Raw genomic sequence first — 27,257 nt, forward strand, 5'->3', positions numbered from 1 at the left:
GCTGCTTACTTGTTTTGTTCAATTCTTTATCTGAGACAAGAAGAACCTAAAATGTAACTTCAGAGAACAGGGAAGCAACCCAGAACCCGGTATCGTTTAGGAGACAAGCCACTTTTTAAAGGAGTTAATGGAGCCAGGGATTTAGCTCAGTGACGTTGTGCCTGCCTGGCAAGCACAAGGTCCTGAGTTCGATCCGTGGTACCAAAAAAAAAAAGTTCCGAGCCCTCCAAAAGGAGTTACCCAATAACACAAGGACAACCTGAACTACACAGCGAGACCCTGTCTATAACCACCCACCCAATAAATAAATAGCCAGGAGAGAAAAATAAAAAAGTTGCTCTGATTTGTTTGTTGTTTTTCTTTTGCAGACCTGTACAAAATAAGTAGAAAATACTGGTCCTTACAAGTAATTAAAAATGCTCAGAAAAGAAAGTAAAAAACTAAAACTGGATCCCATTGATAATGATGGTATACCAACAGTTAAAAGTTGCTTTCTCAGAAAAGTAGCTATTCACATTTCAACCACCATCAAGTTTTTGTAGATTAAAAGAAATTATTACAGCACTGTTACTAATAAAGGAAGTGTTTGTGGGGAGGGGTTGGTTGTTTTTTAAGGCAGAGTCTTGCATGTAGCTCAGACTGGCCTTGAATTTACTATGCAGCCCAGACTGCCCAGACTGGCCTCAAACTCACAGCTATCCTCCTGCCTCAGTCTCACAAATCCTGGGATCATAGGCATGTGCTACCATGCCCAGCACAAGGAAGTTTTTTTAAAAGTCTAGGAATAGGGCCGGGGATCTAGCTCAGAGGTTCCACCACCTGTCCCACAAGTGCAAGGACCCGAGTTGGAAACTTGGTACCAAAAAAAAAAAAAAGTCTAGGAATAACCTCTTAAATAGAAAGATAAGTGATAAATAAAAAGCGATCCCTTTGAAACAAGAGTATAAATGAAAAAGTACACAAATAATAGATCACTTGTGAGCAGAAAGAATTAAAAAGACCTGTGACTGCCATCCCATTGGCCTACCTCATCAGGCTGGTCTTCTGTGCTTGAACTATTAGCACAGTGTGATTAAATCTCTCTTTTTTTTTTTTTGATACCAGGGATAGAACTCGGGTCCTTGCGCTTGCACAGTGGGTGGTGAAACCACTGAGCTAAATCCCCGGCCCATGATTAAATCTTTTGGAACTGTTTCCTTTTGGAAGCATAAACTTCTGGTAAACATGACTAACCCCGTATATATGCACTGAGATGAATTTCCCCAGCTCGGCAGAACAACCATATCTACTATCTCACCTTCTTCTTGTTGGACGATTTAGGAATACTGAGCACGACTCCAAAGGAAAAGGACTCTTGGAGACTGCACTAGCTTCATCCAGACTACACCCATACAACTTTTCCCTTTGCTGATACTGCTCTGTGTCCTTTCACTGTAATAAATCTTACAGGGAGTGCTATGTAGATGCTGAAATCTGCTGAGGCACTATACTAATCTACCAAGCCTGGAGGCAGTCTTGGGAGCCCCTGTTTGCTACATCTGTGAACACACTAATCAAATATAACTTCCACTGAGGTTTGCGCATGTTTCATTCCTCTTTTTTTCTAACTAGTTCATTTCTAACACACTATTTGGAACACGTGGAACAATACCACCTTTGTATCCTCTTGTCATTTCACTTGTTAAACTGAAGTCTCATTCATAGGAAAAGGAGGCACGGTGGCTCATGCCACAGTGGCACACACCTATCATCTGATCACTCTGGGAGGCTGAGGCAAGGGGTTTTACAAGTTTAAGCCCAGCCTGGGAAGCTTAACAAGACCCTTTCTCAAAATAAAAAACAAATTAAAAAAAGGGCTGGAGATATAGCTCACTGAGTGCAAAGCCCTGGGATTCAATCACCAGTAGAAACGCCAGGGACAGATAGGAAAAGAGGCAAGCAAACAAGAAAGCAAGCAGGGGCTGGGGCTGTGTCTCAGTGGTCTGATGTGCAGCCACACAGAATATACCCCTAAGAGTCCCCAGCATCTTTACATAGAGGAATGCCCTGTTGTAATAAAGGCAGTTTGCTTAGTTTTGTTTTTATTACTGAGGTATAGCTGATGACCATAAAATTCATCCTTGTAAAGGTACAAATCACTGGTTTTTATTATGTAAAACCATCAACAAAATCTAATTATAGAACAGTTGTGTTTCATATTTTCATTGTCCAAGAAAGAAACCCTGAATCCGTTAGCAGTTAACTCCCTATTTCTCCTATCCTGAATCTCCCGCAGCCACTAGTGTACTTTACATCTGTTATCTTCCTTTAAAAAAGAAAAAAAAAATTATTGGACCAAAGATGTAGCTCAATGTAAAGCACTTTGCCTAGCATGTATGAGCCCATGAACTGAATCTCTAGCAGAGAAAAATAAATCTGTAATATTCTTTGGGAAATAACTGTAAAAATTCACAGTATTTTTTATTCCCTCATCAACCCTCTATTCATTTGTCCAAAACATTATTAGAATTGTTAAATCAGAAATAAAGTGACGCTCCAACATTTAAGTGAAATTACTTACGTAAAATATTTTTTATTCTGAGCCAAGGAATCTTAAGGTTTTAATACCTACTAAGTCCCTTCCAAACACAAAATAGAAAATTTCATGTAGCATCACTGTCATTCACTGTGATATTTTTGTTTGTTGTTAAATAAAAGACTATCTTGCTATGTTCTCCAGGATATCCCTGAATTCCTGGGCTTAAGCAATCTTCCTGCTTCTGCCTCCCAAATTATCTGGAACTACAGGTGAACATTACTGAACCCTGCTTTTTCTACATGTATTTTTTTTTGGTACTGGGGATCAAACTCGGGTCCTTGCGCTTGCAGGGCAGGTGGCAGAACCACTGAGCTAAATCCCCAGCCCCTTCTACATGTATTTTTAAATCTTTGCTGATACAAAAAACATTTAAGTTTCAATTTATCTGTATTAATTAAAAATATTTAAATATCTAGCTATCAATATTAAAAATTGTCAGGGGCTAAGGATTTAGCTCAGTGGTTCCGCTGCCTGCCTCACAAGTGTAAGGTCCCGAGTCCGATCTCCGGTACAACCCGCCCCCCCCCCCGCCCCCAAATTTAAAATTGTCAAAGCCACATCTTTGCTGAATCAGAAGACACGGAAACACAACATGGAGTCAGAAAGAGAACTGGTAGCCAGGCATGGGGTGCACACCTATAATCCCAGCACTCCAGAGGCGAAAGCAGGAGGATCACTATAAGTTCAAGGCCAGCCTGGGCTATGTAGTGAGTTCAAGGGCAGTTTACTTGCTTTTTTTTTTTTTTGATACCGGGGATCAAACTCAGGTCCTTGGGCTTGCACGGCAGGCGGTGAAACCACTGAGCTAAATCCCTGGCCTTCAAGGGCAGTTTAAACTATATACTAAGACCCTGTCTCAAAAAAACAAAACAAGGCAAGTATGTTGGTGCCCATGTGCCATCCCAGAATTCAGGATGTTGAGGCAGGAGGATCTCTGAGAGTTCGAGACCAGCCTGGGCTACATAGAGAGACCCCCATCTCAAAGAACCAAGCCAGGCATCGTGGCTCATGCCTATAATCCCAGCACTAAGGAGGCTGCAGCAGGCAGGATGATTACCACAAGGTGGATGCCAGCCTGGGCTACAACAGTGAGTTCAAGGCCAGCCTGAACTACAAAGTAAGATGGTTTCAAATAAATAAATACACCCACAGATAAAAATGAATGAGGTAGAAAGAACTGGTATGGGAAATAATTATCTTTCTTCCAAAAACAATAAAAATGAAAGGAGCAGCCAGATGTGGTAGCACACACCTGTAATCCCAGTATGCTGAGAGTCTGAGGCAAGAGGATGAAAAGATCCAGCCCAACCTGGGCAACTTAACAACTCAGAAGGACCCTGTCTCAAAATAAAACAAATTTTTTTTAAAAAAAGGGTTGAGGATATAGCTCAGTGCTGAGGCCCTACATTCAATCCCCACTACCACCAAAAATTAAAAAAAAAAAAAAAACATTAGCAAACAGTAAAAAGACTGAGTCACATTAAAATAAGTTATAATACAAAAGAGGTTAAAAAAAAAAAAAGAGGTTAAAGAGGTTACCTCTTGCTACAGGCTTAATGTCTGCATCCCTTTAAAATTCATATTTTGAGCACTCAGGAGACTGAGATAAAAAGATCCACATGAGTTCCAGGGCAGCCTGGGCTACCTAGTGAGTCCAAGGCCAGCCTGAACTACATACCGAGATCTTGTCTCAAAAAAACAAAACAAAACCTAAATAAAAATTCATATATTGAGGCAAGCATGATAGTACACACCTATAGAGACTGAAGTAGGAAGACTGAGTCCAGCACCTGAACTCAAAACAAACAAAGAGAAAAATAACTTCACACAGAAACCTAATCCTTCATATAATAGTACTGTAACTGGTCCTCTGAAAAGTACTTAGCTCTTTAGATCAGGAGTTCCCATGAATGGGATCAGTACCCTTACCAAAGAAACCCAGAGGTCCCTCATCCATTCTGCCAGTAAAGAAACATGAGAATCAGCCTGCCTATGAATCAGAAAGTGGGTGCTCACTAGACACTGGCACCTTAATGCTGGGCTTTTCAGTCACTTAAATTGTGAAAAATTTTTGTTGTTTATAAGCCAGCCACTCTATGGTTCTCTGCAATAGCAGCAAACATGTCCTAAGACACTGCTCATGTATAATTTATTAAGTCAAAAAGTTTTCTTTGAAGTTACATTTACAATTAATTTGGACTCCTGAATTCTTGACTTTCCAACAAATTTAGGTTACCAAAATTCAGTCAGTTTAAAACGAAACAATTTAAAACCTTCTGTCAATGAAATTCTGAAATAAATTTTTACCTGGGAGCCAGGGGTACAGAGCTCCTAGAGATCCCCTCCACCAGATTGGGTAGCTTGGGCAAGGACACGAAGATCAAGTTCCTAAAAAGTTATCTCTTCTCCTTGCCTATCAAGTAGTTGAAAATTACTCATTTTTTTCCAGATGTGCCTCAAGGGTGATATTTTGAACACTATGCCCATACAAAAGCAGACCCTCAGGGCTAGATGACCAGGTTCAAGGCATCTGTCACACACGAGACCAGCCCGGTTATGTTAGTGTTAAGTGCTCCAAGATGGTGGCCATCACCACGTAGGAAGTCATAATCCTGGCCAAGCAAACTCTCCATTGTTGCTATGTGGCAAGACTACGTAAGAAATAACATCAGCAAACCTGTCCTGTCCCTTACAAGGTGAGGAGCTGCTGTCTGCTTGACTCTGCTGGTGTGTCTCATCCCCAGGAGGAACTGGATCATCTGAGCCCCTGTGTCCAAGAAGCTGCCAGCAAGGACACTATCAACAACTGCTAACACTTTGGCCAGGGGCTGTACTGCCTCCCCAGGTAACTTCACCAAGGCCATCCATGATGCTATCCCTAAGACCTACAGCTGTCTCACCCTTAATCCCTAATCTCTGGGAAAAGACCATGTAAACCATGTCATCCTATCATGACTTCACCATCTCACAAAGATGAATACCAGAGGCTTTAAACAGAGGACCCAGGCTTCAGCTGTGGCTACTATATGGTATTTTTATACAGAAAAATAAGGTGAATTATTTATGCCTGTTTAAAAAAACAAAAATCTATAACTAGAAAACCAAGAATTACTGAACATTACATATCATTATGTTTATTATCAATTTACTTATTACAGCAAAAAAAGGGAAACACCTAAATGCTTAATAACAGAGGAACAGTTAAATCTGGCTTAGCTATAAAGAAATACTATGCAGAATCTTTAATAATATTTTTAAAACTTCACTCTGGATATGTAGCTCAGTGGTAAAGCGTTTGCCTAGAATGCATGAGGTCCTCAGTTCAATCACTAGTACACACACAAACAAAAAAAAATTAAAGCCAGTCATTATGGTACATGAATGTAATCTCAGCTACTTGGGAGGCTGAGGCAGGAGGACTGCAAATTGGACTCAAGACTCATTGATTTAGCAAGAATCTGTCTCAAAACACACAAAAAAAGGGCCAGGGCTTTAGCTCAGTGGTGCCTCCGCCTGCCCCGCAAATGTAAGGTCCTGAGTTTGATCCCCGGTACAAAAAAAAAAAAAAAACCCAACCAAAAAACAAGCCAGGCGTGGTGGTGCAAACCTGTAATCCCAGCACTCGGGAGGCTGAGACAAGTGGATCTCTCCAAATTTGAAGCGAGCCTTGGCTACACAGTGAGTTCAAGGCTAGCCTTAACTGCACATATCAAAGACCTTGCCTTCAAAAACAAAAATGAGGGGCAGGGATTTAGCTCAGTGGTTCCACCGCCTGCCTCTAAAGCACAAGGTCAAGTTCGATCTCCAGTACCAATACAAACAAACAAAAAACCAAAAATGAACAAGAAAGAAAAAGAGAAAGAGAGAAAGAAGAGAAGGCAAGGCTGGGGATTTAGCTCAGTGGTGCCACACCTGCCTTGAAAGTGTAAGGTCCTGAGTTCGAGTCCTGGTACCAAAAAACCAACAGTATATACAGGAAAAGAAAAGAAGACAGACAGACACTGAGTTGGGTGAAATGGCACACACATATCACTCTTGCTATTTAGGAGTCCTGGCATCCTCTGAGGAGGATACCACGTTCTAGGACAACCTAAGCTAAGCAATTTACCAATACCCTCTTTCAAAAGAAATATAGCTGGGGATGTAATCCATACAAAGATTTCGTGTTCAATCTCTAGTACTAAGAGAAAAAAAAAACAGAAAGGAAGGAAGGAAGGAAAATTTGGATGATCTATACTACCTGATTTCAAAGTTTAAGACAGACATATAATCAATAAAACAAAAAAATACAGACTTTTTATTTTGTGGCAGTTCTGGGAAATAAACCCAGGGCCTGATGCACATCAGGCAAGCGCTCTATCACTGAGCTACTTCCCAACTCTATTTTTCTCTAGAGTTCTAATTTTGGTAAAAAGGGAAGAATCATATTTTCAATGAATATTGTAAAATATAAAATCTTTTAGTGGTGCCTAGTGCTACAGGCCACAATCCAGGCACTGTGGAGGCCTGAGGCAGAAGGATCGCAAATCCAAGTGCAAGGCTAGTAAGGGCAAAGTAGCAACTTAGCGAGATCCTGTCTCAAAATAAAAAATAGTGCCAGGCATGGTGGCACACACTTGTAATCCCAGCATATAGGAGGCCGAGGCAGGAGGATCATCGCCAGTTCAAGGCCAGCCTGAACTGAACCACGTAGTGAGACACTGTTACAAAAAAAGGGGGGCTATGGGGCCAGGAGTTTGGCTCAGTGGTTCTGGTGCCTGTGCAAGCGGCAAGGTCCCGAGTTCGATCTCTGGTACCAAAAAAAAAGGGGGAGGAGGGCTATGAATGTGGTATGTGTAAGGCCGTGGTTTCAATCCCTAGCAGCAAAACAAACAAGCTGGGGTTGTTGCTCAGTCACTAAACTGCCCGGGCTTGAATTTATGATCCTCCTGCTTCAGCCTCCCAGAGTACCTGAATTAGAGGCATGTGCCACATCTTTTTTGTTGTTGTCAGCGGAGATCGAACTCGGGACCTTATGCTTGTGAGGCAGATGGCAGAAACACTGAGCTAAATCCCCAGCCCACACCTTTTTCTTTGAGATGGGGTCTCATTCTGGAGTCCAGGCCAGCCCTGAATCCACAATTCTCCTGACTCAGCCTCTGGAGTGCTAGGATTACACAAATGTATCAAACACCAGGCTTCAAATTTCTTAAAGGGTTACTTTATATGCCTCCTAACTCCATGTGAACAACAAACAAAAATTCAAGGCCAGCCTGAATTACAGAGCAAGACTGTCTCAAAAACTTTAATCACAGTCACTGAATATTCACTCAACACCTACTTACCATATGCCAAGACAGTATGAACTGTAAGGAAGGACAGAATTCCAAAACAAAGAGAAGCCCATATGTAACGAGACCAAAGAAAAACATTAAAAACTTACGTTGTTAGCAAGAACGCCCCATCACCACATCTCTCCAGAGCCTTTCGTGCAGGAGGTTTTGCTGCAAATTCTACAAAACCTTTTCCGGTAGCTCTACCACGATCATCCACAACCACAACGGCTTTCTCTACTGGACCAAACTGGGAAAATGCTTGCTCTAGAAGCTCATTGGAAACAACAGGAGAAAGGTTCTTGACAGTTAGAGCTGCTCCATGTGTAGCAAAGCGAATTCGCAGGGGTCTGCTCTTCAAAATGGTGCCATCCAGTTCTGCTTTTGCAATTTCAGCCAGTGTTCTGGATTCCTTTTTAGGAGAAAAAAATCACTTTTTAGACAGTAACAAAACAAAAATCAAAATAGTGGTTTGCTTCTAGGGAGAACTAGGCAGGTTTCAGAAATGAATGATCAGGTCATTTTGTTTTTCTTTTAACTTTGGTATTGTGCTTTCTATTAGCTAATCAAAGATATTTACAAACATTTTAAATAAAAAAGATCCAACAGGTTATGCTGTTAAATTTTTTACTAGCTATTAAATACCAAAGCAGTATCTTTTTAAAACCTCCCCCATATAAAGGGCCGGGGATTTAGCTCAGTGGTTCCGGCGCCTGCCTCGCAAGCGCAAGGTCCCGAGTTTGATCCCCAGTACAAAAAAAAAAAACCTCCCCCATATTAAAACAATTATTTTTTGAGATCAAGTGACAATTAGTAGAAACTATCACGGAAAGAGTAATCTTTTTTTTTTTTTGTTATCGAGAAATGAACTCAGGACCTTGCTCTTGCAAGGCAGGTGCAGTGCCACTGAGCTAAATCCCCAGCCCAAAGAGTAATTTTTTTATATCTTCTATGTTTTTAGTACTGGTATCTTGCTGGACATGGTGCTGCACACTGATCCCAGTACTCAGGAGGCCAAGGCAGGAGGACTACTTGAGTTTGGGACCAGCCTAGGGTACACAGTGAGTTCAAAACCAGACTAAACTACACAGTGAGACTTTGTTTCAAAAAAAAAGGGCCAGGGATTTAGCTCAATAGTGCCGCCACCTGCCTCGCAAATGCAAGGTCCGAGTTCGATCCCTGGTACCAAAAAAAAAAAGTATTTTAACAAAACATCTACCTCTTCACAGACAGAAAAATCTCTTTTCCTTTTTATGTAATTCTTCTCTTATATTACCTGTAAAAACTATTAGGTCCTGTTAATCATCTCCTGAAATACCTGCATGGGTTGCAGATCCTTTACCATCACATGGAGAAGAGCAAGTGCACACATTCATAAACTGTAACAGTTCTCTCCACTACTGCAAGAAACAAGTGATATAAGCACTTATAAACTAGACAACATGTTCACTGCTAAAACCATGCGAGAGTTCCTTTCTACTTCAAGAATTCAACACTGATATAGAATAGGGATGGAGAATAACTCAGTGATAGACCACTTGTCTAGAATGAGCAAGGCCCAGGTTTGATTAGGGGGAAGAGAGTGTTGACTGCTGTATAGAATACAGGGATCTAAGACAATAAATAACAAACTGGTAAATTGAATAAAGCTATGTTCTTTTTCATTGTGCTGCAGGCTTTCCAAGTACTGAAGAGAGGCTTTACATGCTTATGTAAGAAGAATACAAACAGTATCTTAAAAATGTCTTAATGTTACGAAAGCTGTTTCCTCTCAAGCCCCCTCCACCCCCAATACAGGGGACTGATCCAGTGGTGCTCTACCACTGAGCTATAATCCCCAAACTTTAATGTTTTATTTTCAAACAGGGTCTTACTAAGTTGCCAGGACTGGCCCTAAACTTTCTCTTTTTTAAACTTCTTTTCTGGACTCCCATCCCCAAGCCCATCCCTTTGTCCCTCAGGACCACTAACGGCTGTGACTACCTGCCTAACACTCATTCTTTGAATCCTCACAGGGGAGGGAGGGGTACTTTGAAATCTGTATTTTGGCAAGGCCTATACTTTGTTTTCTAAGGCTATGCCACGTATTTTGTTTTCACTTGCAGGTTTTCCAATGTGCCCTCCACAGTTCTTTGCAGCCAGCTGGCATTTTCTGTGACACTTGGCAACAGTTTTCTGTGACTGTTCTCAGTTGTCCTTGAAAATAATTACTCCTTACCACAGGGGAGTCATCTGTCCCCCTTAGGTCCCTTTTCCCGTTTTGTTTTAAAAGAAGACAATTTACTTGAGGGTGGGGAAAAGGGGAAGAGAGACAGACAGACAGACAGAGACAGCGACAAGAGACACGACAGCCAGCTACGGTGAATGAGTAGAGCATCTGAAAGTGAGTATCTCTTCTGGTTTCTTATCCACTTGGGTGAGTAATGCTAGTGATATAGGGGAATAGCTATAACTCCCAAACCTGCTACATATCTGAAACGAGAGTTTGTGTTCTCTAAAATCAAAGAATGAATTGTAAGAACAGTGGAGGATAAGAGCAGGAAAATTTTACTGAGAGAAAGATAGATAGCTTCCGTCTGAGAGCTAGAAGGGGGACTGGAAAGTGGGTTGCCCTGGCCTTAAACTTTTGATCCTGTCTCAGCCTCCTAAGTAGCTAGAATTACAGGTGTGAGCCGTAGTGCCTGGCTTCACAAAAGCTATTTATTCAATCTGTAAAATGTGCCCAACAAGGGCCAGAGATGTGTATCAGTGGCACAGCGCCCGCCTAGCAAGTGCAAGGCCCTGAGTTTGATTCTCGGTACTGGGGGCGGGGATTCACAACAGCTTGAAGTTATGCCCTTACCCAAATACCGTACCTATCTACAGAATTCTTTTTACAAAATCAAATGGAAATTAACCTTTTCAGAGATATCTAGAACAGTCACGATGTTTTTTATCCTTACTTAACATTAGTAGCAGCAAAAAGTTTAATGACTAAAAACAGTCAGGAGGCTGAGCATGGTAGCACATGCCTGAAATACCAACACTGGGGAAGCTGAGGCAGGAGGATGGACTCCAGCTGGAGGCCCACCTGGTCTACATAGTGAGTTCAAGGCCAGTCTGAACTACATAACTACACTCTGTCTCAAAACTAAATAAACAAACAGATAGTATGTTAACTGATATGTCACACTCCGAAAGGGACACTTTCGGAATGGATCAGAGGCTGGGAATTGAGCTCAGTGGCACTGTGCCTGCCCTGCAAGCACAAGGTCCTGAGTTTGATCCTCAGTTCCGGAAACAAACAAACACACACAAAAAAACAAAATAAGAAAACACCATCAGGTAGAACTGAGAAGAAGAAATTACATGGAGCAATAATAATAATGCTCTATATTTTTACAGGAGTTTAAATGAAACAAATGTATACATCTGTGAATGCTCACTAACCAGTACACTTAAAATCTGTGCCTTTTTTGGCCGGTGATGTAGCTAAGTGGTGGAGCAGTTTTCTAGCATTCACCAAGGCCCTGGGCTCAATTCCCAGCATTGCAAAAAGAAAAAGCAAATGTGCATTTCATGATGCATAAATTTGAAATAACCTAAAAAAAATAAATTCTGAAGTATGGCACAGTGGCACATGCCTATATTCCCAAAAACTTGAGAGGCTGAGACAGGAGGCTCAAGATCAGCCTAGGCAGGAGATTCAATTCAGTGAAACCTCCCCAAGAGACAGAGACAGAGACAGAGACAGAAAGGGAGGGAGGGAGGAAGGAAGAGGAGAGAGGAGGGAAGGCAGAAGGGGGAGAGGAGGGGACGAGGGAGAGGGGGAAAGGGGAAGGGGAAAGTGGAGAGGGAGCGAGGGCGGGCCAGCAGACAGGTAGGCACACAGGTATGGATGGAGCTCAGTGGAAGAGCACATGTCTAGTATATGCAAGGCCCTGGGTTCAATTCCCAGTACTTCAAAAATAAAATAAAATAAAAATAAATAAAACTAAAAGGGCTAGAGGTATGTAACTCAGTAGTAGTTACATACATCTGTGCTTGGTAAGTGCGATGCCCTCAGTTCAATCCTCAGCACCAATAAATAAAATGTTATACTTTTCACTTTTAAATGGTTCTAAACCAGGATCGTTCACAGCCTCAGCATCATCGATCTAATGGGCCATATAACTCTTGTTATGGGACTGTTAAGCAGCATTCCTGGTAGAACCACCCCTCCTGCAGGTCTGATAATCAAAACTGCATCCAGACATAGCCATTAGTCCATAAATCTCTCTAGATATTGTCAAAAGTCTTCTGAAGAGCAAAACATCTTGTTTGAGAACCACTGTTCTAAATGTACTGAAGTATCTGAAAAATCAATTAAAGCTAAAATCAACAAAAATGAAGGGAGGGCTAGGAATGGGGAAAAAATAAGAACCAAGATGCATTATGTAAAGGTACAATTCCCAATGAGAAATGTAATTGTGTTGTATACCTACAATGCACCAATAAAAGAATTTAATAACAACAAAAAAATGATGTACGTACTTGAAACCAAAGATTTTTTCATGACTCAGAAACACAAGGTATAACTTACATCAACTGTTATCTTACAGCTACTCTAACTCAGTCCTTATCCATTTATCATGGCTTCTGTCTAGATGTCCCCCTCCAAGCCTTATGTAGTCATAGGTGGGGCTTTTTCCAAAGTGGCTGAATCTAGAATGGGTGATGCTGGGACTAAGGGTGTGCAATTAAATCAGTACAATGACTGAAGGTTCTAGCAAGGGAGTGCAGCTACTCCTATACCCTTGACCGTGGTGGTCCTCTTCTTTGACTGAGCAGCGTTGGGAGGGATACACTTGGAGTAGTGAGGAAGGAAGGGAACGCCAGCCTAGCCAGCCAGATCAGCCAAATCCGAATCAACCCTGGCAATTCTGTCACAGCCAGATTGCCCTCATATCCTCAATACATCCACTGGTTTGTCACAGCCCTAATCCCTGACAGCCTGGATACAATATAAGGGACATGAAGAGGCTTGTCTTTCCCCTTGCTTGCTTTGCTGTCTTCTGTGTGCCATGAACTGTTTCTCCCTCTGGGATGCCTCTCTGCCATGTGCCACTCTGCCTTTGAGTCAGCCAACAATGGACTAAAACCTCTACAAATTCTGAGCTAAATAAACCTTCCCCTTTTAACTCTGGATGTCAGGTATTTTATTTCAGCAACAAGAGAAAAGGAAGACATCATTGTTAAAAACATTTTTAAATAGCTGGGAGTATGCAGCTCAGAGGTACTGCTTGTCTGACAAAGAGGAAGCCTTGTGCTCCATCCCCAGCAGGGGGAGGAGAGAATATATGCATTACCTTTCACCATCCTCACACCAACAAACTATGGAGTAACTTTTCTTGCTATACCCATTTCATACATGAGGAAATAGGCCTCAAGTGGTTGAGTAACTCCCAAGTTTACACTTTAAGTGCTAATTTGAACCTGTACAGAATTCACAATCTCAGCTGCACATGGTGGCACACGCCTGTAATCTCAGCACTCTGAAAAGCTGAGGCAGGAAGATCCCAAACTCAACACCAGCCTGAGCAATTAAGCAAAAACGTGTCTCAAAATAAAAATTTTAAAAGGGGGAGGGGGCATCTAAGGATATACTAAGTCTTAGTGTGTAGGCCCTGGGTTCAATCCCCAGTATCACCAAAAAAATTTTTAAAAATCACAAATCTGTACCTAATAATAATCCTGCCTTTCACCTGATGTCCTTGAATCACTCTGAACAAAGAATAATAAATTTTTTAAATAGAATATAGGAAATCAAAAGAACCTAAATGACTACCCCAAAACTGTCCCCAAGACTGCTTATAGGGTCCAGTGATTTCTATTTCAAGGATCTTCTCAAAGCATGTGGATTTTTCTCACTGTATGCTACTTGCTTAAAATTGTCCACTGAGGTACAAAGAAATCCACTGTTGCAAATTGCAAACAGGCTTCAAGTCAATCAGGAGAAAGCTATTAAATAACCTATAGTACATCTCTACTGAGAAACACAATATAATCATTAAAGACAATCTAATGACATGAAAAGATGTCGAAGATATATTTTACTTGAATACAACGTATATAATTTGAATTTTGTGGAACAACTACAGTTAATAATGATTATCTTTATAGTAAGTATATCAGAAGAATGATCTTTTACTATTATCAAAATTGTAATTAAGCTGGGTGTGGTGGCACACACTTGTGATTCCAGGAGGATGAGGCAGGAAGATCACTGAGTTCACAGCCAGCCTGGGCTACACAGTGAGTTCAAGACCAGCCTGCACAACATAGTCAGACCTTGTCTCAAAAAAAAAAATGTAATTGAGAGAGTTTTCTTGAAATAAAAGACGACCCGAAATTATATGTGGTTTTCAAACTTTGGCAGCCATCAATAACATTGACAGCTATTTAAAGCCCAATATTCCTGAGCCCGATCCTTAGACTTTTCTTTTCTTTTTCTTTTTTGGTACCAGGGATGGAACATGGGACCTTGTGCATGCGAGGCAGGTGCCGGAACCACTGAACTAAATCTCCGGCAGAATTTTCTAATTCAGTAGATCTTGAATGAGGCCTCTGCAGTAGGGCACTAGAATTTAATTTTTAACAAATTCTTAGTTAGTTGATTATGTGTGTTTGAACTTGAGATGTTACAGGGTCAACACTGCTAGTATGTATATAAGGGGAAACAATTTAAGCAGCCTTCTGCTCACACCAGATAGAGATCTATCTGAAGATGATGGACAGGAAACACTTTCAGAAATCTGTTTTACTAAGCTAAAAACAGAAAGAGTTTAAGTCAAAATAACAGCAGTTTTAGCTACATCAAACTAACTTTAAATGCACTACCATTTTACAATTAATTTATCCAATTTTAATTATCCAAACAAAATCTAAAATGAATCTTTGAGTCTAAAAATTCCACAATGTGCCTAAAGTACACATTCTATTTATTTGATTTGATTTGATTTGATTTTTTGGTACTGGAGATTGAACTCAGGACCTTGCACTTTCGAGGCAGGCATGGTGTCACTGAGCTAAATCCCCGGCCCAAGATACACATTCTACTTTATCCCTAATGTACCAGGAGCACATAATTTGGATTAGGACCATCACAGCCATTTAAATTCTTTTTCCCAGCCACATAGAGGCAGGAGGATCACAAGTTCAACCCAGCTTGAGCAATTTAACAGTTGGGGATATTCCTTAATGCGAAGGCCCTGGGTTCAATCCCCAGCATCACAAAAACAAAAAATTCATTTTCCCCACCATAGATACTAGTAATGCTAACCCAACGCCCTATCAAAAGTGTTACCCATCAATTAACTGGAAAACTACAACTACTAGTTTAAGAAAATGTATTTGCATTTTAAACATTAGTTATTGAATAAAAAGTATTTCCAGCAACACAAACTAAATAAAATTACAACACTTTTTTTTTTGCACAGTACTGGGGAATGAACCCAGAACCACTGCACTGAGCCACACAACTCCCTTTTTTTTGAGGCAGGGTCTTGCTAAGTGGTTCAGAGTGGCCTTGAACTCATTTTGTAGCTCAGGCGGGCCCTGAACTTGCAGATATCCTCCTGCCTCATCCCTGCGTGCTGGGGTTACAGACATTTGAGACCAGGACCAGGCCCAGCCTCATTTCTTTTTAGGTTTTTGTTTTTTGCGAGTTCTGGAAGGTTCTTTTTTTGTTTGTTTTGGGCTTTTTTGAGACAGGGTCTCACTATGCAGTTCAGGATGGCCCTGAACTCACTATGAGCCCAGGCTGGCCCCGAACTTGCTGCGATCCTCCAGCCTCAGCCACCCAAGTACTGGGATTATAGGCTATAGTGTGTACTTGGCTAAACTACAAAGCTATCTATAAAGTCAAATTTTGTGAACTAAATTTCAATTTTCAACTAACAAATCTTTACTATTCCTACACCCACACAAAATTTAGGGTACTATATTTGGAAGAGTATATCCAAAAGGAATAGACAATACCAGCCCTTCACCTATTTCACAATCCCACAGAAAAAATTTTTTTCATAAAGAGGAAAAGCAATGAATGAGTTTTCTGTCCCATAAAACAGCTACATATGACTAAACTTAAATTAAGAACAAAATTTATTTGTTTGAGTTTTTTGTTTGTTTTTGAGGCAGAGTCTCACTTTGTAATGCCAGCTGCCCTTGAACTCACTATGTAGCCCAGGCTGTCCTCGAACTCAAAGCAATCCTCCTGCCTCAGCCTCCTGAGTGCTGGGATTACAGGCATGTGCCACCACGTGTGGCTCAAAATTAAAACTGCACTATCCACTCCAAGCCACTCTAGTCACATATGAAATATATATATATAATATTATATACATATATTTGAAGTCAGCTGGGCACAATGAGGCACACCTGTAATTTCAGCAGTTTGGGAGGCTTGAGCAGAAGAAAGGTAGCAAATTTGAGCCCCACAGGGGCAACACAGCAAAATCCTCTCTCCAAATGAAAAATGTTTAAAAAGCTGGGAATGTAGCTCAGTGTGAAAGCCATGAATTCAAACTCAGGGACTGGGAGAAAAAATGTCATATTGCTAGTGGCTACTGTACAGTGCAGATATACAGCATTCCCATCAGTACAAATAGTTCTACTGGACAGTGCTGATACGGTAAGGGAAGAAAGAACTGTCAATTACTAATATTCTAAAGAATAAGAAAGATTTGCCCATTTCAATAAAATATTTGTTGATTCTTAGGTGCAAAACTTCCAAAACAGAGGGAAATGCAGCCCCTCCCATCTCCCTCCTCCAGAGTGACAATTTCAGAAAAAGTGCCAGAAGCTAAGGATCATGAAACTATTACATAAAATCATTTTAGAAAAGCTGCTTGTATTACTCGATTGTAGAAACCTAACTTCTTTTTGTCTGAGCCAGGGTCTCACCGTGTACTTCAGGCTGGCCAGAGCTCATCTTGTGCCCAAGCTGGCCCTGAACTCTCAGCTATCCTCCTGCCTCCGCCTCCAGAGTGCTGGGATTACAGGCACACACAAATACACCTAGCAAAACCGAACTTCTTTTTAAGATAATTTTTGCCCTTTTTTACACCTTTTATGGTTCTGGGGATGGAACTCAGGGCCTCAGGCATGTTACACCAGTGCTCCACCACCGAGCTACACCCCCAGCCCAACTTTTGCACTTATATTAAAAATTTTATGGGGCGGGGATTTAGCTCAGTGGTTCCGGCGCCTCCCTCGCAAGCACAAGGTCCCGAGTTTGATTCCCAGTACCAAAAAAAAATTTTACCTGGTGACAGACAGGCTGTTCCTTCGGTCCAAAAGAAAAGTAAACACATTTATAATTCTATGTTCAAAATTTACTGATTAGTTAACTTAAATTCTAAACAAAGATATTCAAGTATGGTCCCCAAAATACAGTACCATTTAATTACAATCAGTTTTCTCTACATCTTAAGTTTTTGCTTTGCCTGTACATGGAAAGAACGTGATTTTGAAAATCAAAAACTCCAATAAGGAAGCTTCCACAATCTACAATTTTGAGTGTCTAACTAGAAAGATTAAAAAAAAAAAAATCGATCATTTATATGTTTAAAAATATACCCCTCTAGACTGGCCTTGGGGCCCACGTGAGGCCAGTCTGGGGTACATCCAGAGTTAAAGGCCACTCTGAACTACATAGTGAGACACTGTACCAGGGATCGAACTCAGGACCTTACACTTGGGAGGGAGGCGCCGGAACCACTGAGCTAAATCCCCGGGCCCCCAAAAAATTTTTTAAAAAGACAATCCCCTCTCTAAAAAAGATAATTGTTGGAAAAGAAACAATAACCAAATATGAATTACAATAAAGACTAAGGACTGATGAACACACCAAAGAACATAGGAAAACCTAACAAAGTATTTTTGTCCTATGAATAAAACCGTCTAAATGTTATAAAATATAGGAGGCACAATTTTGGTCTAAATTATTGTAAAGCTTTCCAAAATTTAGATTCCAAGACGCATAATATTCTACTGCTAGGAATAACTCGGAGTAGTGTACATCTATCTTCCGTCCTCTCTCGCGCCAATCATGCAGAATGTTGCTCAGAAACACATGTGATACCTCCTAACCATTCCACACAGTCCTGCTCTGCACATCTGTGTTCCTAGGGCACACCTAAGACACCCTGAAGTTTAGGATAAACGGGGGTACGCTTAGGTCAAACTAATGGGGTCCATTGTTAAACGCACGCAAATCGGGTTGCAGGCAAGGAGATACTTGGGGTCATTCTTCAGAAGTCTCCTGGTCGGTATCCGTGGTCAGGGGCAGCTTCCGTTCCAAGTTCACGGCCGATTCATTTCCTTTTCTACACAATTTGGCCTCAAAGCAGTGTCCCTCAAGCGGCCCCGCCCCGGTGGCTGCTGGGACCGCGCCGCAGAGACTCACCAGGCGGATGAAGCCGAAACCGCGGTCCCGGTTGATGAAGACCTCGCTGGGCTCGCCATAGCGCTCGAAGAGCCGCTTGAAGTCCTCCTCGGTGATGTCGGTGGGCAGGTTCCCCACGAACAGGCGGCAGCGCTGCGTGTACGTCTTCTCTCCCGGCTTAAGGAAGCTCTTAATGTCGATGGTGAAGCCCATCTCCTCCTCCGGGCGGTCCTCCGGGGCCACGGGGGCGGGCGGCGCCTGCTCTCCCGCCAGCGCCAGCGCCATGGCCGCAGGCTCGCTGTCGCCCGCCGCGGACTCGAGCGCGCGAAGGCGGGCCGGGTTCTTCTCAATGCGCACTTGCTTCAGGTTTCCTCTTAACATCATCTCCGTGAACTTGCCTCGGTACTGGGCACAGGCCTAGACTTATATATGGCTACGTCTCTGCGTGTATCTATGGAAACGAAGCTAGGACACCCAGGACAGATGGCCAGGTGGCCTACAAGCAGCCTTATTTCCAGACACACAGGAGCGGTTGCCGCACATTCAAAATGGCGCTGCCTCAAGCCGAAGTTGAAAGGAAAAACGCCAACGTTAGCCCAGCCCCTCCGCAAAGGCTGGCGGTGCGCCTGCGCACACTGTGCGCCAACGGCCTTTCTGCTGCCATTGCGCATGTGCAGTGTCGCGGGCCTTACCATTCCAGCATCCTGCCGGTGTAGGGGGTGGCAGCTTCCTTTGCTGTCGCTTGCTGGTAGTTGGGAGTATAGGACGAATTATGTGATATGGGCAACAGTGGATGCAAATACAATGATTGGGGAATATCTTTATTCTCTTGAGTATCAAGCTCAATTTTTTTGTTTTTAAAATTTTTATTAGTACATACATGTTTGCAGTACACAATGATCACATTCATGGTGGGAAGTTGGTACGTGTATGTAACATATCTCAATTTTTTCATTCCCTTCCCCTCCTCGCCTTTAAACCACATTTTTGTTTGTTTGTTTGTTTTGTTTTGTTTTGAGACAGGGGCTCTCTATCTTGTTCAGGCCGGCCTTGAACTCCCGGCGATCCTCCTGCCTCAGACTCTTTTGAGTTCTGGGATTACAGACCTGCACCACCACGCCTGGCCTTTTTTATCTTTTTGACACAAGGTCTCACTATGTAGTTCAGACTGGCCTTGAACTCACTATGTAGCCTAGGCATTCACTCAGTTTTCAATAGGAGAAAATAAAAACGGATATTTTGTACTTAGCAATCCGTATCAAGCTATTCCACAGTAATTTTAAGACATCTGTATTTCATTCAGTTTCAAAAACAAGGTTTTTATTTTCTAAAGAAAAAACCTCCATTTTATAAAATAATTGAGCTGTTGATCATGGACTTCAAAAAAGGACTCCATGAAATTACTTATAATATTAATACAACCAAGCCAAGCATGGTGGTGCATGCCTGTAATCCTAGCACTCAGGAGGCTGACGAAGGAGCATCACCGTGAGTTCGAGGCCAGCTTGAGCTTCATAGTAAATCCAAAGCCAGCCTGGACTACATAGCAAGACCCTGTCTGCAGAAAACAAAACAAAAATTAGTACAGCCAGATCATGGGGCACAGACTTAGGACAAATACATACAAACTTTTGCTGTGAAGAGCCAGGTAGGCAGTATGTACAGTATCTACAATCTGTAAATCATACTGTACCTACCTGAGCTCCTCAGCCTGTGCTACTACTGATTTGTCATGAATACTCAATGCATATTTAAAAAGAAATGAATTCACAGTCACCCTGAAAAACAGCTCAGCAATTTTTCATGAAGTTAAACATTTGCTTACTTTACAAAAGTCACACCACTCCTAAGTATTTGGGCCTAGATACTTCACTGTTATATTGTTTAGCACATCTGAGGCCCTGGGTTCAATCCCCAGCACTTCAAATAAATAAATAATCCTAAACATCCAAGTGAAAAGAAAACTTCATACAAAAAGTTTCTATGCAAATATTTATAGGAACTTTATTTGTAAGTTTGAAAATGCTGAAATAATATGTCGACAGATAAGTCCATAAGCAGTAGCACAATCATATAAAATATATCAAGGGCTAAGCATGGTGGCACACGTCTGTAATCCCAGCACTGTAATCCCAGGGTAAAACAGGAGGGTCACCCCAAGTTTGAGGCCACCTTGAACTACATAGAGAGACCTTGCCTCAACCCCCCCAAAAAAGAATATTAAGCAATAAAACAAATAAACCTTATAAGCAACACTATGACTATAAAAGCTACATACTGTATATGGGACATTCTGGAAAAGGCAAAACTGTACTACAGAACACAGATCAGTGGCTTCCAGGAACTAGAGGGTGGGAAAAGTTGACTACATAGGGACACAGAAATTTCTGAAATGATGAGATTATACCCTGATTGTGGTGGTGACTCCACAATTCTGTTTGTCAAAACTCAACAGACCATCCACTAAAAAGATGAATGTTATTGTATTTAAATTAACACATTAAGCAGGCCGGAGATTTAGCTCAGTGGTACCCCACCTGCCTTGTAAGTCCAAAGTCCTGAGTTTGATCCCCGGTACCAAAAAAAAAGTGAACAATTCCTGTTTATTTACCTTATTCATTACCCATTTTTTTTTACTACTACCCAAATTTTAATCTTCCAGATTCTAAAACAAACAGGTCTGTACATTCCTCAATCTGACTCAATTCCCCTCTCTCCTTCCAGTCGATCCAAAGCCTTCTGTTGAGTCCTCAAGAACTTCCTCTACATCATCTGCTTGCCATAACTTTTTCTCTCATTTTTCTTTTACCTTCCTGCTTTAACTGGAACATAGCTTCCTCTGAGGGCTGCCTCTCCTACACATCTCTGTAGAAGTATATGTGTTTTTCTCTTACATCTTGTGTGACAGGACTTTCATGGAATACATTTGTCCTTAATCTCTTGCAACTTCCTTTATTTGATGAAAATCCCAAATCCAAAAAAACTCATGCCAATGTAAACTTCCCTCCCTCCCTCCCTTCCCACCCATTCTGTAAATGTTGTGAACTCTCTAAATTTCTTTTTCCTGCTTTTCTAAACAACTGTTTTACACTATTTTCTCCCTCCTGAGACCAACACTTCTCATAGGTAATAATGCTACATTTTATTTATTTCACTGTTGAAAAAGCCATGGTCAGAATAAAATTGCCTCATCCTATCAGCCCTAAATTTACCAGCCTATCCATCTACAACCTTACATTGCTTTCTCCTCCTATCACAATGAACAAACCACCAGTGGTCTATTCTAAGGCCAGACATCTCATTTGTCCGCTTTGTTCAGCAGTTATTGAATCACCTTCTCAAATGATCAATTTCTTGATCTGTACTGGAATATTCTATACCTAGATGCCAAATAAGTATCTCAAATTTAATGTGCCTAGACCAAGATTCTTTATAATCTCCCCATAAACCTTGCCATACTCCAGTCCTTCACACTTCATGAAGGCACCATCCACTTTCTCAGACCAATAATCTAGGGACCACACTTGACTCCTTTTCTTACCCCATATTCGGTATCCAATCCTTTTTGCTTTAGTGCCAACATATATCCTGAACACAAACATTTTAAGCCAACCCATTATCATCTAATAACTACTAATCATTACCTAATAACTACTAAAATGAGACTGTCAGGGACCAACACTGTGGTACAAAAGACTGCCATAACAAAACAAAATCCTGGGTGTATTTGACTATTAGGCTTTGTAGCACAGTGTACTTTTTTTTTTTTTTTTTTTTTGGTGCCGGGGATCGAACTCCAGTCTTTGTGCTTGCAAGGCAGACAGTGGAACCACTGAGCTAAATCCCCGGTTCATGCACAGTGTACTTTTTAAGCTAGGGAATGACACATACTAAGTAAGTGCTACACCACTGAGCTACACTCTTAGTCTTTTTCAAAATTTTATTTTGAGACAAGGTCTTACAAAGTTGCCCAAGCTGGCCTAGAATTTGAACTTGCAATCCTACTGCCTTGGCCTCCCAGGTAGCTGGGATTATGGACACATGCAACCACATCTGGCATAAATATTTGTTTTAAAAATATAATCCCAGCATCAAAAATAACAAAATGCACACAAATAAACTTAACTAAGGCAGCAAAAGACTTGTACACTGAAATTTACAAAACACTGTTGAAAGCTGGGTATGGTGGTATACACCTGTAATCCCAGCACTTGAAAGGATGAGGCAGGAGAATCTATATAAGTTTGAGGCCAGCCTGGGCTACATATTGAGTCCAAGTCCAGCCTCAACTACATATTGAGACATTGTCTCAAAAAAACCCCAAAGAAACAAAACATTGTTGAAAGAGAAATTAAAGAACACATAAATAAACATAATGACATCTCATGTTCATGGGGTGGAAGACTGAGTTGTGATAAAATGACAATAATACACAAAGCAATCTTACAGAGTCAATGCAATTGCTACCAAAATCCAAATTAAGATTGTTCTTAGTTTTTTAATCTGTTTAGTTTTGTTACAGTTTAGATCTGGGATGTCCTTCAAAGGCTCAGGTGTTGAAATCTTAGTCCACAGCTGATGGTACAATTGGGAGGTGCTGGAAACTCCAGAGGAGGCAACTCATTGGAGGAAGCTGATCACTGTGGGGTACATTTGAAGGGTACATTTTCTCTGGCTTTTGGCCCTCTCACCCTCTCTGCTTCTGGCTGCTACCAAGTAAACAGCTTTCCTGTGTCATACCTTTCCGACATACTGCTCTGCCTTACCAGAGGCCCAGAAGGAATGGAGCCAGCTGTCCATAGGCCTACACCTCTGCAACCATGAGCCAAAATGAACCTTTCTTTTTTTCAATTGTTTATCTCAGGTATTCTACCACAGCAACAGAAAGCTGATGACAGTTTCCTTAGATTTTTTTCTGAAATAAAAGCCCATCTTAAAATGCATATGGAGAGGGCCAGGGATTTAGCTCAGTGGTTCCGCTGCCTCTCTTGCAAGCGCAAGAACCCAAGTTCAATCCCCGGTACCAAAAAAAAAATGTATATGGAATCTCAAGGGACACTGCTTAGTAAAAATAATCTTGTAAAGAGGCCAGGGATTTAGCTCAGTGGTTCCGGCGCCTGCCTTGAAAGTGCAAGGTCCTGAGTTCGATCCCTGGTACCAATAAATAAATAAATAAATAAATACTTGGGCTGGGGATTTAGCTCAGTGGTTTCGAAACCTGCCTTGCAAGCGCAAGGACCCGAGTTCGATCTCCAGTACCAAAAATAATAATAATAACAATAATAATAATAATATTGTAACAGAACAAAGTTAGAGGTTTCACACTTCCTAATTTCAAAACATACTGGAAAAATCAAAACAGTGGTACATATGTAAAGATAGACATGTAAACCAAGTATAGAGTCCATAAATACACCCTTACACATACGGTCAATGTTTTTCAACAATGGTTTCAAGGTTATTCAATAGGGAAGGAATGATCTTTTCAGCAAATGGTTTGGGTAACACTGGACATTTATAGGCAACAGTGATGGCTCATGCCTGTTATCTTAGTGCTCTGAGAAGCTGGAGCAGGAGGGTTGTAAGTTTGAGCCCATCATGGACAATTTAGCAACTTAGGAGACCTTATCTCAAAATAAAAAGTACTGGGATTTGGTTAACAGGAAAGCCCTGCATTCAATCCCTACTACCAAAATAAACAACAACAACAAACTGACCACTAGTAACAATGAAATCCTGGGCATTTACATACAAAAGAATGAAGACTCTACCTTACTATACAGAGTTAACTGAAAGAGCATTAAATATCTAAATATACGAGCTAAAACTTAAAATTCTGTGAAAGGTGAGGATGTAGCTCAATGATAGAATTCACGCTTATCATGCATGAGGCTCTGGGTTCAGTCCCAGTACTGGAAAAAAAAGGGAGGTGGGCAAAGGAAACTGGGCCTGGCATGGTGACACAATCCTGTAATTCCAGCACCTGGGAGGCTGAGGCAGGAGGAGCAAGAGTTCAAGGGCAGCCTGAGCTGAACAGTGAGATGTTGTCTCAAAAACAAACAAAACAAAACAAAAGCTAAAATTGGCCAAAGGTGCTAAACAGACATTTCATTTCTCCAAAGATATACAAATAGTTAATAAGCACATGAAAAGATGCTCAAAAACACCAGTCGTGGGAGGGCATGGTGGTGGATGCCTGTGATCCCAGCCCCTGGGAGGATAAGGATAGCCTGGACCACATAGTGAGTTCAAGACCAGCCTGAACTACCGGACTACACAGTGAGACTCTGTCTCAAAAAAGTTAAAAAAAAACAAAACCCAACTCCAGTCATTAGGGAAATGCAAATCTAAAATCCAATGAGATACTCTTAACACTTATTAGGATGGCCATTATAAAAATATAATAAAATAAAATAATAAAAACAATAGAAAGTAACAAGTGATGGCCAGGCTTGGTGGCACACACCTGTAACTCCAGCACTTAGGAGGCTGAGGCAGGAGGATCACCTTGAGTTTGAGTCCAGCCTGGACAACATAGCGAGACTGTATCACAGAAAAAAAAGAAAGTAACAAATGATGGTGATAATGATGGAACAAAACCTTAAGCCCTTGTACATTGGTTCTGGAAAGGTAAACAGGGCTGGGGATTTAGCTCAGTGCTTCCGCCACCTACCCTGTAAGCAGAAGGACCCGAGTTTGATCCCCAGTACAAAAAAAAAGTAAATGGTGCAGTTGTTATGGTGACAGTATGGTAGAACCTCAACAAGTCATGTATGTAATCTAGCAATTTCACATCAGAGCACATAACTCAGAACAACTGATAGCAAAGTTTTGAAGAGACATTTGAACATCAATATTGATAGTAGCTTTATTCACCATAGACCAAATGTGGAAGCAAGACAAGTTTCTATTAACAGATAAATGGATAAATAAGTGTAGTAAACACATATAATGGAAAATCATTGAGCCTTAACAGGGGCATTCTGACACATTACCATACAGTTTAACCTTGAATATTGTACTGGTTTGCTAGGGCTGCCATATCAAATGTCACAGGTTGGGCATGGTGGTACATGCCTATAACCTCAGCACTTGGAAGGCTGAGACAGGAGAATCACAAGTTTGAGGATAACCTATGCTACGTACCATGTTCAAGGCCAGGCTGGACTGCATAGTGAGACCCTGTGTCAAAAAACCGAAACCAGCTGGGATAGTGGCACACACCTATAGTCCCAACACTCAGAAGTCTGAGGTAGAAGGATCACCCCAAGTTCAAGACCTGCTTGGGGAACATAGTGAATTCAAGACCATCTTGAACTAAATAGTAAGACCCAGTTTCAAACAAAACAAAACATCAAAAGCGAACAAACAAAAATATTGCCACACGTGGTGGTGCATGCCTGTAATCCCAGCACTCAGGAGATTGAGGAAGGAGGATTGCTGCAAGTTTGAGCCAGACTCTGCTGCACAGTGAATTCAAGGCCAGCCTGAACTACACAGAGAGAACCTGTCTCAAAATATAAATGAATAAAAATGTAAAAGTAATCACACAGGGCCGGGGATTTAGCTCAGTGGTTCTGGCGCCTGCCTCGCAAGCACAAGGACCCGAGTTTGATCCCCAGTACCAAAAAAAAAAAAAATCACACATAGGGTGGCTCAACCAAAAGAAATAAATTTTTTCATTTCTGGAGGCCGAAGATCCAAGGTTTAGTTTCTTCTGAGATTTCTTTCCTTGGCCATCCACCTTCTTGTGTTCTCACAGGACCTTTCTTCTGTGTGCCAAGTCTGTGTCCTAATTTTTTGATGTTGTTGTTATTATACTGGGCTTTGAACCCAAGGCCTTCACAAGGAGCTTTTTATTCTAAGGCGGGTATTACCAAATTGCTAAATTCCCTGGGCTGAACTCAACCTGGCAAGCTTCCTGCCTCAGTTTCCCAGAGTGCTTGGGATTGTATGTATGCAGCACTGCAGTTGCCCCTAATCTCCTCTTTTTATTAGGACACCAGTTATACTGGATTAGGGCATACCCATATGGCCTCATTGTATCTTAGTTACCTTTTTTTTAATTAAATTTTTTTTTTTGGTACCAGGGATTGAACTCACAACCATGGGCTTCTGAGGCAGGTGCGGTGCCACTGAGCTAAATCCCTGGCTCTTAATTACCTTTTATTTTATTTTATTTTTTTTATGGTACTGGGGATCGAACTTGGGTCCTTGTGCTTGCAAGGCAGGCGGCAGAACCACTGAGCTAAATCCCCGGCCCCTTAACTACCTTTTAAAAAGCCTCATTTCAAAAAATATAATCACATTCTGATGTCTTGGGAGTTAGAACTTCAAAATATGGATTTTGGGGAGAAGACATAATTTAGCCCATAACAAGTACATTATGCAAGTGAAATAAGTCAGACACTAAAGGACAAATATACAATTCCACTTACTTCTCCCCACCACAGAGCCAGGGATCAAACCCCGAGCCTCATGCATGCTCATAGCCCAGTGCTCTACCAGAGGACCACATCCTCCACCCACATGTGGTACTTTGAATATTGAAATTCATAGAGACAGAAAGTAAACAGTGGGGCTATGTGGGGCTGCAGAAAGAGAGGCAATATGGAGGTTTTTATGGTGTTTTTCGTACCGGGGATCGAACCCAGGACCTTGTGCTTGGGAGGCAGGTATGGCACTACTGAGCTAAATCTCCAGCCCTGGAGTTTTTGGTTAATGGGTACAGAATTTCAGTTTGGGTTGAAGAAATTTCAGCAATATCAATGTACTTATCCTCACTTAATTGTACTCTCAATTAATATGATGAATAATAAATTTTTTTGGGTACCGGGAATCGAACTCAGGTCCTTGTGCTTGCTCAGCAGGTGGCGAAACCACTGAGCTGAATCCCCGGCCCGATGAATGATGTTATTCGGGTGTGATAGTGCATACCTGTAATCTCAGCACTCTGGGAGGC

At 41.4% G+C, this 27,257-nt stretch overlaps 1 protein-coding gene across 1 annotated transcript in view; it reads right to left on the bottom strand.

The window, feature by feature from the left end:
• Pspc1 (paraspeckle component 1) overlaps nt 1-18,858 on the bottom strand; it is a 71,960-nt gene extending 53,102 nt beyond the window's left edge. The window contains exons 1-2 of the mRNA XM_004854893.3: nt 18,317-18,858; nt 8,001-8,302 (exon numbers count right to left, since the gene is read on the bottom strand). Coding sequence (XP_004854950.1) covers nt 8,001-8,302; nt 18,317-18,679 — 665 coding nt within the window. The 5' untranslated portion in view covers nt 18,680-18,858. The remainder of the gene's footprint in view (nt 1-8,000; nt 8,303-18,316) is intronic.
• Between the last annotated feature and the right edge of the window lie 8,399 nt (nt 18,859-27,257).

Source organism: Heterocephalus glaber, unplaced genomic scaffold (assembly GCF_053883595.1).
Source record: "Heterocephalus glaber isolate CG9 unplaced genomic scaffold, H.glaber_assembly_v1.0 deba00001719, whole genome shotgun sequence".
Lineage (NCBI taxonomy): Eukaryota > Metazoa > Chordata > Mammalia > Rodentia > Bathyergidae > Heterocephalus > Heterocephalus glaber.